Here is a 12081-nt window from a genome sequence, read left to right as displayed (position 1 = left end):
CCACTGGCAATATCAATGTGAATTGCCTTCCTGAGCAGGATGAGGTTGGGAGTGCGCAGGAGCCGTGTTGCCTTTCAGCCCAGAATCCATCCCAAGTCGAGGGGGCGGGGGCAGGGAAGAGAAATGGGGCCAAGAGACGAGGTAAGAATCAAGGGCAGACTGGGTGGCTCAGCAGTTTAGTGCCACATTCAGCCCAGGGCATAATCCTGGAGACCCAGGATCAAGCCCCATATCGGGCTCTCTGCATGGAGTCTGCTTCTCCCTCTGCCTGTGTCTCTGCTTCTCTCTCTGTGTCTCTTATGAATAAATAAATAAAATCTAAAAAAAAAAAAATCTTACCAGGTAAGACTTAGGAACCTGGCCATCCCCCGTCACTGGATGAGTCTGGGCCATGATCATAGGATGCAAAGCTGAAAGGGTCTCTGGGGACCACCCCAGGCTTCTCCTGGTTTCCTAATCTGGGGAAATGTCTAGCCCAGGAGTTGGTAGAGGGAAGGAGCTTGAGAGGCCGTGATACATCAACTGTGCTGCCTTCTGCTTTGTTGGAGATGTCACAGTTTATCCTCAACTTGAACTCATCCCCTGGTCACAACTGCCACAGCCCAGGCCCAGCCCAGGCTTAGCAAAGGCACCAGCCTTTCCTGTGTTTTTGGGTTGCTGCCTGGGTCAGGCCTGTCTGCTGTGTTGATTCAGTCCACTGTGTAGCCCTGACTCACAGGCCCAGCCCAACTGGTGTCTGACTTAGGGGTTTATCTCGGAAGGAAGCTCCTGCTGTCTGGGTTACAATGCCTGGGCCCCTGGAGCCAGGAGGGGCTAAGGGGAAGGGAAGAAGGAGTTAGAAGGTGGGTGTTAGAAGGCTGATGAAAATCACCTATTGATTGCCTAATTCAGAGAATTATCTTTCCCTGCCTTTTGGTCCATTGCTGGTCACAGAAAGACATTATTCTGCGACCCAAATATAGAGGCAGAGCTTACAATGTCTTGCATAATTGCTGTCCCGTTTATTTTACTTTTTATTTTTTTAACAAATGGATTTTAAAAAATTATTTATTTATTTATTCATGAGAGACACAGGCAGAGGGAGAAGCAGGCTCCATGCAGGGAGCCCAATGTGGGACTCAATCCCAGGACCCCAGGATCACGCTCTGAGCCAAAGGCAGGCACTAAACCACTGAGCTACCCAGGGATCCCTGCTGTCCCATTTAATCTTCAGAACCACCCTGAGAAATTATCCCCATTTTCCAGGAGAGAAGACTAAGCCTCCTGTAGATTAAGTGGCTGCTGTGGCCTCAGAACAAATCAGGAACAGATCCAGCCCTTGGAGGCCAGGGTTTTGGACTCAGTGGACTGTTGTTTTCATCCCCCCGCCCTGCGCCCTTGTAGGAACCTACTTTGGGAAGTACCGTTAGCTGGGACTGTGTCCTTTTGATTGTCTACTCCCTGGCGTGAAGTCTAGTTGTGTAGTTAGCATGCACTGGTGGGCAGAGATTGCCCCCAGCAGCTCCCCAGCTCCCCAGGCAAACCCATGTCTGCTTGGTTCCTGGCTCTCCAAGTCTTCCATCAGCAAGAGTGAGAGGTCCTCCCTCCCTGAGTCTGTCTGCGGAAGGGCCTACTGCTTCCCGCCTAGCAGGGGCTTTGTGGTTATTAGCTATCCCTTCTTCATCTCTCTCCCTTGAGGTGTGCATGTTTCTCATCTCTTCCTCCTCCTTTATTTACCCTTAGGCCCTGGTTGGGCTTAGTGCAGCTTTAACCTTCTAGCTCAGAGCTGATGAACCCAGGCACCAGGCAGTTCTTATTTTTAACTGAGGATGAGGCTTAAGTGTGCTGCAGAGAAGACACCAAGAGCCCGCCAGCCCGGGGAGTAGAAGGTCATTTTGCCTTGTCTTTTGACTTGCTGTGTAGCTCTGGGCCCACACCTCAATCTCTCTGAACTTTAAGGTCCCTTGGGTACATGGAGACTCTCAAAGATGGTAAAGCAGATAAGAGGGTTATTACTACACATCGAAACAGGCAGGTGCCCCGCCAGCCAATACTGAGAGGTGGCAGCTCAGAGGCCAAAGGAGCAGCAGAAAGCCTGGCCAGCTCTTTTGTCTGCTTTCCTTGCCAAGCAGCCTGCCCCTGGGCCTTATTTTTCTCTTCCTCTCTGCAGTGCTGACTCTGAGCTTCCTTGCTCTGGAAAGAAGTCAATAGGGGCAGAGCTCGGATGATTGGGGTGCAGGGGAAGGGGGAAAGGCAGGGGCTCCCAGTAAGGGGCTTTCTGGCTCTGCTCTGCGGTGTGGCAGTTTCAGGCTCCTGTGGGGGCTCCAGCCCTGGCTTCCCATGGTCTCTCTGGGAACACCTAGAGGCAGAGATGCTGCTGTTGCTAGGTGATGGGATAAATAGGTCCTTTGTGGCTCTGGCAGGTGGGAGCTAGGTTGCCCAGGCCAGGGACACGGCAGGGGAGAGCCCAGGGGAGTGGGTGGGGAGGTTCTCTAGCGAGCCAGGAGTCCCAGAGGCTGCTCACGGCTCACAGAGCAGGGCTTGGCCCTTGGCTGGCTCAGGGGCTGCTCTGCAGGTGCCTCCCTCTGCTCTCTGACCCTGAACCTGCACTCCCCCCACCCCCTGACCCAACAGCAGGCGGCTGTGTGCTCTCCACCTGCAGCAGGCATAGGGCAGTTTGATGCCTTTACCAGACCGGGCAAGTACTTCCTCTCTTGGGTGCTTCAGCCATGACAGGTAAGGTGAGGAGAGGGGCCAGGGGCCATGGGAGCCGGGAGGTTGTGGGTCAGCAGAGGGAGGGTACAGGTTTCCCGAGATGGGCCTGGCTGTGATGCAGCAGCCCTGATACGTGGAATGTTCTCGGGGATGGCAAATCAAGCTGGCTCTCAAGGATCCTCTCCAGACAGGACCCCCTGCCGGGGCCACGCACGGCTGGGTGCCCTAGCTCTCACATGCTGGGGTCCCAGCGAACGTTTGCACTTGCTCTGCCTCTTGCGAGGCATCCGTACAGCAACGCATTTTCCTTCAGGGCTGACCTCAGCCTCGCCTGCTACATTAGAAGCCACTGGGCCTTGTTCTGAGCCACATAGGTGCTGACCTGTCGGCAATTTGAGCTGAGCACCCCAACCCCCATCGCAGGGCACAGTGGCTCCAGGGCAGGGCCTAGGGGGGCTGGGAGGTGTCAGGTGGCCTGCCACGGTCCTGCCACCAGCCCGCTATTCAGCCTTTTGTCCAGGCACAGCTCTTGACTCCAGGGAGGGCCACGGGAGAGGGTGCAGGGGTAACTATTTCTGTTTCACAAGTGGGGAAACTGAGGCATAGTCGCCATGCGGTCTCTCCCAGGTCACATGACAAGACAACACGAAGAGCAGAAATGAGGTATTAGTACACGCCCGTTGGGTTGGGTTGAACTTGCCCCGGTGATGCTACTGTTAACGGTAGCTCGGTGACTCCTACAAACCACTCCAGCGGCCTATTCTTGGTGTTTGGGGGAAGCAGCCCATTCTCTACGGCCTGAGTTCTCCACAATTCTACTTGGCTCAACTTTCTTTCTGACCCCCCCCCGGGGGGGGGGTCGATGCAGCCCCCCACCCCCAGGAGGGTCTGTTGGAAAGGAAGCAGCTCCACCTCTGCGCACCTGCAGGTGCTGTGTGGGCAGTGGCTGAAGGGGCCACGAGAGAGGCCTCAGGAGTCAGGCCACCTGGACTGACGGTGACCTTAGGGGTTTGCCTAAGGGAATGTCGCGGTGTGCCTTTAGGAGGGGCTGATGGGTCTTAAAGCTTGGGGAGTAGGGGAGCGTGCTCTAAACTGCAATTTATCTGAGCTAAAGAGCTGCCACCCCAGGTGTGGTCTGATGTTTATGAGAGCATCCCGCAGAGTCTGTACTGCCTTCGAAACATCACGCCCTCTCTTTCTTGTTCGGAATTGTCCTTTAAACTTTGAGGAGCGAGGTGGTGTGAGGGAAGAGGGGCTCTGGTGTTCTAAAGTCGAGCTCTACAGTTTACCTGCTGAGCAACCTTGGGCAAATCACTTAACATCTCTGGGCCCCAGTTTGTGCCTTTGGAAGCAGGGGTGGCAAATCGGTGATAGAGCCAGTGAGAAAGGCTCCCGGCGGGGCTCCGCCTGCCAGTGACGATGCACCTTTCCAAGGCCCCAAGAACCCTGTCTGGTCCTCTCCTGATTTTACGGGTTTGTTCATGGTCCCCCTTGGTGGGTCTTTGTGGTTCGAGGGGTCTCAGCTGCTCTGGCCAGATGACAGTTGCCCCTGTCCCTGTTCCTTCTGAGTTCTGTGTCAGGAGCTCTGGCCTGGATCCAGTTCTGCCCCTTATGAGCCCTGTGCTCCTGGGCAAGTGATTGAGTTTCCTCATGTGTAAAATGGGAAGAGTGTGATCTGCCTCCTGGGTTCGGGGGTGTGGATGAACTACATGATGCAGGAGGCGCCCCTAGCTTGGTGCTCGGCATCTAGAGGAGTGTGGGACTTGGACACTCGTGCCCTTAGCTCCAGTTATCCCGGAGGCTCAGGGAGCAGGACTGTACTCAGCGTTCAAGGAGGGTGCGCATGGCAGTGCATGTTCAAGGGCAGGACTGAGTGTTCTCGCTTGGTCTGGATGCTCCCGGGGAAGCAGCCTCTGGGGAGCTGGTTTGGCTGCTGGGGCCAAGAGCCTCCATCTCCTGGCAAATGTCCGCAGTGACTCTCGGTGTCTCCCATGAACTCTGCACTCGTGATCCTGTAAGTACTGCTGCAGCCGTGCCCTGTGGCTCCTCTGCAGCTAGAGCTTGGCAGTTACATAACTGAAGCTCCCTTTTACCACTTCCCTGCCCACTCAGGAACTCTGCGCCTACGTGAGGCTGTCCTCCCTGGGCTGCCGTCAGCTGGGGAAGGCCATGGGCTGTGGACAGGGCACAGGCGTCAGGCGAGGTCTTCAACCCCCAGAGCCTCAATTTCCTGTGTGTGTGTGTGTGTGTGTGTGTGTGTGTGTGTGTGAGAGAGAGAGAGAGAGAGAGAGAGAGGTTCTAAGTCTTCTTAATGAGACCAGAATATACACAGCCTCTAGCCCATTGCCTGGTATAGAGTAAGAATGCACTAAATGCCCCTAATAATAAACACAACAAAAATAAGACTATTTTATCCATTCAGTGAAGCACTGTTCTGGGGGCTGGTCATATAGCAGCGAATACAAAAGACAAAGTCCTTGTGCCCACGAGGCATATATCCTACTATTTCTTATTAGTAATTAATGACTACTACTATGGAACCTAGTAAGTACTTGGCCTTGCACATACTCAAAAACTGTCGTCTGTGGAAGGAGCCTGGCAGAGGGCCTTGCATGTGTGGACCAGGCCCTGCACAAATGGTCATTTTTGTGATTTTATGGAGCCTGGGGGCCTGCCCTCAGGAGGGAATCTTCACCCTGGAGCACGCATAGGGACAGCGGCATTTAGGGGTCCTAGGATGATGTCATGTGACCTCTTTAGGAACAAAGGGAGGAGGCTGCAGGCCAGAGAAACAAAGACATTGGGTAGCAATGGTCTTTTAAAGTGGGTAGGGACATCTCAAGGAAGCAGCAAAGGGGATGCTCAGGATGAATGGGGGACATTACAGAAAGTCTCTTTCTCTCTCAGTGCAGGGAAGATCATCTAAGTAACAATGTGTGTGAGTAGAAGCTAGATGATGTAGATGTCCAAAGTAGACCAGGGCAAGGCCAGAGAAGGGCTCTCTGGCACCCTAGAGGACCTGGGGGGGGGGGCGGGGGGACTCCTGGGGTTGCTGCAAGACAAGGCAGGGCAGGAGTGCATGGGGGGCCCAGGCTGTTTTCCACTTGGGGGTTCTATGTTAGATCTCAGTGGGCAGTGGGCTCCGAGGCTAAAACAAATTTGGGGAAACACTGGCCTCTGATCTGAGAAGACGTCTAAGGTCCTTTCCTGAGGGCCTGTGACTTGGAAGAGCTTGCTTGTTGTTAGCCTGGTGCTTCTGTTGCCCTCTTCCATGGAGAAGACCAGTCTTAGCCCCGATTTGGTTAAAATTTCCTCTAAGTCAGATTTCTATCCTTCACGATCTCATGGCAACTTGAGTGGTTTTCCCAGGCTGCATTGGGAAATTTCTCAGTTGTCTTGAGAAAAATCTAAGTTAATTCTGCCCACTGGTTTCCTTTGTGTGCTCACATCCTCCTTGTGGCCTTTGTTAGGGTAGTGAGGGCTGAAGTCTTCTGGCAGAAAGGATAAGCTCCACTTGCTCATGCTAGTCAACACAGTTTTCACTCAATGCGTGCTTTAGATTCTAGAGTTGATCAGCTTCTAGGTAGCGAGGTGGGGCTCCCTGGTTCTGCACTTTGTAGTGCAAGTTCAAGGTCTAGTCTCAGGTTCACGTCTATGGGTTCACATCTTGGAGGAGAAGGAGGGCTTAAGGAAAAATCTGGGCACTTGATATTGAAGTCCTAGAGCTTAGGGATCTTGCCCTGACTCTTCTTGGCCAAGTGACCCTTTCAGGTCATCATCAACCTCTTGAGCCTTGGGATTCCTTTATTTGTAGAACAAGGATCACGATGTCTCAGAGAGCTGGTGTCAGATTCAGGGAGATTCTGGATGTGAAGGTGCTTCTCAGGCTGCAAGATGCTGTGCTTGCTGCATTCAGGTAGGGACGAGATGTTGCTGTTGGCATTCTCTTTAGACCACCCGTGACTCGGGAGAGATGCTCCCAATGGCCCTGCAGTACCGTCCTCTCTGGGGATCAGAGATGTGATCATGAATGAAGGCCCCGTGTCAGGGTGGGAATGGGATGGAGGCGAGGAGGAGTGACCTCAGCCGTGTTACCCTCTTGGTGTCAACATCTGTGGGTGAACAGGTGGCCTGCTCTGCCCGCGGTGGGGGGGAGCTCTTCACCCTGCCTCTGTTCCATCTGTGGAGGATATAAAACTGAGAGCTCTGATTCTACATATTCTCTGAATCTTCAGGTTCTTGCCAATGCCTAGCACATAGTTTATGCTTAAGGAACACATGCTGCATGAAGGAGTGAATGCATATTATAAAGGAAGAAACTGTGATCACAGGAAATGCCTAAAGCCATGGTGGGCTCAGCCTGTGAATGTGGCTGAGCCCAGCCAGCCTGACGTGCAGGACAGGTCGTGACAGGAGACTACTACCACCGTGGACAGGTGCCACCTGAGTATCTCGCCCTCTCCCTCAAGCATCCCGTTCACCCACTACCCTATGAGAGTTTCTGGTTGCATGTAGATTATGCCAGGGAACTGAGAGCTGCTTTGGGAGGGAGGGGGCTGGGGGTGTTGTGGTTTTGAGCCTTGTTTACAAATTTCTGTGCTACAGTTGTGATAGAGCAGCAGGCTGTGGGGTGGAGCTAAGCACGTCGCAGGGGGATTGCCACTTGAGCTCTGCTCAGACTCTCCTTCTCTCCAGTCCCTGGGGTTTCCAGGCAGGCTCGGGCCTGTCCCTCCCTCACCGCAGCCCTGACTTAAAACACCTTGGCAACACCTCTGATAGAATCTGGCATCTTTTCCAGTTGGACTTGGCTCACTTTGTTATCAGTGTCAGATAAATCAGCTGGTTATGGGAATTCAGTCTTTTGTCATTGTCATTCACTCACACACATTTATCATGTGCCTGTTGTGTGCTGGGCTCTGTGATAGGTTTAGGGGCAACAGGTGGCAAAGACCCGGTCCTCAAGAAGCTCACAGCCTGGTGACAACAGGTTTAAATAAAACTGTGGCAAATGAGCGCATTTTAGGTTGTGAGGGATTTGCTGCCTTGGGGGAATCATTGCTTGGGAATTTGAAGGGTTTTACTGAGTAGATGTTTTCATCTGAACAAGAGGGAAGGCTGCGGGGAGCTGCTGGGAAATCTGAAATGCAGATTCTCAGGCCTGAGAGCCTCTGTCTCCTGACTTCCCAAGGTGGAAAGTCTGTTCAGAGTTCCTGAGTCCTGTTGTTCCCCATCTTCTCCCTTGTTACATCCCCCCTCCCCAAATCGGCTCCTCTGATCCTCTTAGGCTTTGTCAAAGAAGCCGGCTAGAGGAGTACAGGGTGGTTGCTGCCTGTGACTGCTGGCCTCTGCAGCCAGGCACAAGGAAGGATGGTGGGAGAGAGGCCAGGGGCACGGAGGAGACCTGAGGCCTAGACACGTGTCCCTGTCAGGAGCCAGGCCAGAGTTCTACCCAAAGGCTGCATGGGAAGAGCCCTGGGAGGTGGAAGGGGATCTGGGGGATGTGCTTCCACATTCGCATCCTCTGTTCCCTCTGCCTGGAACTGCCCCTCCTCCCCACCCTCCTGGCTCCTGTGCAGCCCAGGCTCCCCTGACCCCCAGATGAGGCCACATCCCGGCCTGAGCTCTCACAGCCCCTGTGCATTTCCGCGCCTCACCGTTGTCACTTGTTAGTTAACCTTGGTTGATGTGATTGAGAACCGTCTGTCCCTTCCCGCCCTCCACCCCCTCTGGACTTGGGGCTCCGTGAGGGCAGGACCCGTGTCTGCTTTCTCTTGCCAGCAAGGCTAGTGCCAGCACAGAGGAATCTCACATTGTGTGGAATACAGGAACGGAGCTGGGTGCCCGCTGCACTGCCTGGTGGGCAAGGGTGGCCTCGACCCCATTCTGGACGTGGCTTGGCCCAGAGTGTGAGCCTCCGGCAGCTGGCCTGGCCCCACTGGGCTCCAGGGCTCCGTGGGGACCCTGAACCCAAGTGCCAAGTAGTAGCTGCGGGACCACCATGGGGTTTCTGGCCCCCAGCTGTGTTCCTCTCTGTAGCCTGTGCCCGCCGCTCCAGCCTCCCCAGTGCCCCCATCTGTCACTCTCACTGTTCCCATGTAGTCCTTCTGCCTGGAACACGCTTCCCACCGTCTCTGCCTGGAGAGAGCCTGTCGCAAATACTGTTTCTTCTGGAACAGCTTCCCGACCACCCTGGAGAGAATTAATTCCCTGCCTTCTCTGCCCTAGGGGTGCCTTGTAGTCCCCCCTGGTATTGGACTTGGCACATTCTCTTATGATTCTTTGTGTAAGGAGCTATCGACTTTGGGAGGTTATGGGGCAGAATGTGGTCACTGTACCCTTTTGCCCCTCTTCCTGCCGTCTGGAGGCTGGCCACTTACAGGGGCTGGTTAAATGGTTAGGTGGATGGAACTATTTTTGGGGTCACAGCAGCATCAAGCCCCTCGCCCAGGTAGTGAGGGGACCCGGGGGGCAGGCAGGGACCCAGCCTTTCCTTGCTGACCTTGCCCTCCAGGGTCTTTGCAGAGCCCAGAATGGCACCACCAGGGCTGAGAGGGCGACCGACTGAGGTGGGCCCGCCCATGCTACCAGACCCCCACTGCCACGGTAGGCCTGCTGACCTGCTCCTTGGTCCAGCCAAGCCCAGCAAACCCTTGAGGAGAACCTGCTTCCTCTGGAGCAGCCAGGCCAGGACTGACCTCAGGTGTCTAACACTCTGCTCCGGTAGCTCATGGTATATTTGGGGCCTCGTGGGCAGTAAGGAGCCAAGACCAGGATGGCTCTTGCCAGGGTCCTAGTTTCCCTCTGGGGCTCAACTGCAGCTGAGACAACAGGGCCACATTTCCCTTGGGGTCAGAGATTGGGCTCAGACCTCTGCCCGGGGCCTTCCGCAGCTCCTGCTCTCCCTGGGCCCTCCTAGTCATGCCCAGCTCTCAAGGGAGAACCACTGTGGTGAGGTAGCAACCAGACAGGACTCTGTCCAGGGCGGGCCGGCAGGGGTGAGAGGGAGGCAGGGAGGGGCAGGGGAAAGGGAGGGCTGGGCCTGGGTGTGAGCTGTTCCATTGCTCCCCAGGGCTGGGAGCTATGGTTGTCTGGGCCTCATTAGAGGGAATCACTGGGTTATTAGGCACAGGTGGTTTAGTGGTTAACTTGGGCCAGAAGCTCCCTGGCCCTGCCCAGGATCCTGGCCCCGCTGCTACCTTGCCGTTGGGGCTCAGACGTGGCCCGCGCTGCTGTGTGCCCACCTGCCCTGCCTCCCTCATACGGCAACGTCCAGTTCCCTCTCCGGCTGGTGAAGCTCAGTGTTGGGCATGCTGCCCACCTGTCATTTGCTGGAGTGGATTCCTCTGGGTCCTTACATTTGTACAGGGCTTCGAGGTTTACGCAGCTATTCACATCACTGGCCCATTCGATCTTTTCACCCACTGTGTGTGTGCATAGGGGGTGGCATGGAAAATGTTTCCATTTTACAGAGGAAGATGATGAGTCTCAGGAAGAGCAAAGTGTCCGGAATAATATGCTAATAAGGGAGCTGCCATTTGACTCTCTGATCCTATAGTTTGTGCTCCAGTTAACTGCCTTAGAATCTACCTCCTTCCTATGTCTCTACTCTCTCGGGAGACACCCAGGCCTCCCTAGTGCCCCCAATAAGCAGCTCGCAGGCAGGAGCTACTTCCTCTTCTCTCCAGAGAGCCCAGCAAGACCATGGGGGATCAGCTTCTAGGTGCTTCCTCGGATGGGGACAGGGTAAGCCGGCTGAATTGCAGAGCAAAGCAGGCAAGCCCTTCTCCTTCCTGACCCTCTACTACCCCAGCACTGGGGCTAGAGTTTTGCCAGACTTTACAGAGGAATGTCATGGGAAGTGCTCAGGCTGGGGGTCAGGGGACCGCCACTCACGAGGCCCCAGCCAGTCACCTCTGTTCCCCTTGGACAGAAAGCTTCCCCTTCCTTCTTTTTCCCTCCCCTTTCATTTTTGTGTTGATTTTCTGGCAACTGCAGCCTGTTCTCCAGGAAGCAGAGAGGGAAGATTCCCTGAGATCCCCCACTCAGATCCAGATATTATGTCTTCCCCTCCCTGTCCTCAGTTGTCCTGGAAAGATGGGATTGATTCTCTTTGTCCCAAGACAGTGAAGAAGCTCTCTAGGTGCTCAGAGGGGGAGGAAGAGAGGGGACAGGGCCCAGAAAGAGACCAAGTAGATCCCCACACACGTTGGGTTGTTTTGGGGCAGCTGTCCATTGTTTGGTTGAAGAAGAAAAGGAGTCCGTTTCCCCAGGGAGGTGACGGGGCCGTCACAACAGCCCCTTGCCCTTGGAACAACAGTGCCAACCTTAGCCAACAGACCCGGAGACTTTGCACGAAGAGCGGGCAGGATTTAGGAGGGAATAGTGGCCCATGTGTCCAGCTTCATGGGTGCTGTGCAGCGCCCTTTGGTAAAGAAGGGGAGAGGAGGGCAGGGGGGTACTGAGGCTTCTAAGGGCCTGAATGTGGGGGTGACTCGGTGTGACCTCTTTTCTCACTGGGAAGCTGTTACAAAATCCACAGGCTGCCAGAAGGGCCCTTTATGGGGAGACCTGCCCTCCCCCAGAATTCAGAGCAGAGGGCGCCCGCACTCACCATGCCGGCTCTGCGATCTGCCAGGTTTCTCTGCGGCTGGAGCTGAGGGGTGGCCGTCAGGAGGGCCTCCTGGATGGGCCCTGGCTGGCAGCAGCTCGGAGGCCCGGGCAGCGGCGGCTGGAAGAGGCCTAACTGCGGGGCACGCCTCGGGGCCGCGTGTGCCGCATCCCTCTCCCCTTAGCACCCTGGCCGCCTCCACCGCCCTGTTCCAGGAGTGATTGGGGACCGTGGGGCCAGTTGATTAAAACAACCTCACAGTTGAAGTTGCTAAACTGGAATGATTAATGCATCTTGTAACCTGACACCGTCCTAGGGGCTGGAACACACCTGGAGTCATTCATGGCCCTTTGGCCTCCGTATAGGGGACACGCCTAGGATGTTGCAAAAGCCTTCCTGCCTGAATGACTCCCCCCCCCCCCCCGGGGGGTGTTGCTGGTGGGGATGTCGAGGGCGCTCCCTGTCTCTCTCCTAGCCCCGCCACTTCTCCATGTGTGGGTGCTTTTGATGGGGGTTGTGGGAAGGCGGAGGAGTTTGGGGTGCTCAGGAGGACTGGATTGTTGCCATGTGTGGAGCAACAGGATGGGAAGGCTCACAGAGCACCTTCTGCCCTGGAGAAGATGAGCTATGCCCCCTGCCCTGGCCCAGCACCCCTTCTCTGCAGGGCTCCTACCCAGTGCACCTGCCGGCACCCCTTCCATGTGTCCCTTGCCCGTCCTTACTGGTAATTACATATTTGACATATTTGAATATCTTGGGCTGAGTTGCCACCCCCCCCC

General features: G+C 55.3%; 1 protein-coding gene across 1 annotated transcript in view; it reads right to left on the bottom strand.

The window, feature by feature from the left end:
- The window catches only part of TMPRSS4 (transmembrane serine protease 4), a 35518-nt gene extending 23940 nt beyond the window's left edge, over positions 1–11578 (bottom strand). Inside the window, exon 1 of the mRNA XM_077893707.1 lies at positions 11306–11578. Coding sequence (XP_077749833.1) covers positions 11306–11308 — 3 coding nt within the window. The 5' untranslated portion in view covers positions 11309–11578. The remainder of the gene's footprint in view (positions 1–11305) is intronic.
- Positions 11579–12081: the final 503 nt, after the last annotated feature.

This window comes from Canis aureus, chromosome 3 (assembly GCF_053574225.1).
Source record: "Canis aureus isolate CA01 chromosome 3, VMU_Caureus_v.1.0, whole genome shotgun sequence".
Classification (NCBI taxonomy): domain Eukaryota; kingdom Metazoa; phylum Chordata; class Mammalia; order Carnivora; family Canidae; genus Canis; species Canis aureus.
This window is presented reverse-complemented; position numbering and strand designations above follow the sequence as displayed.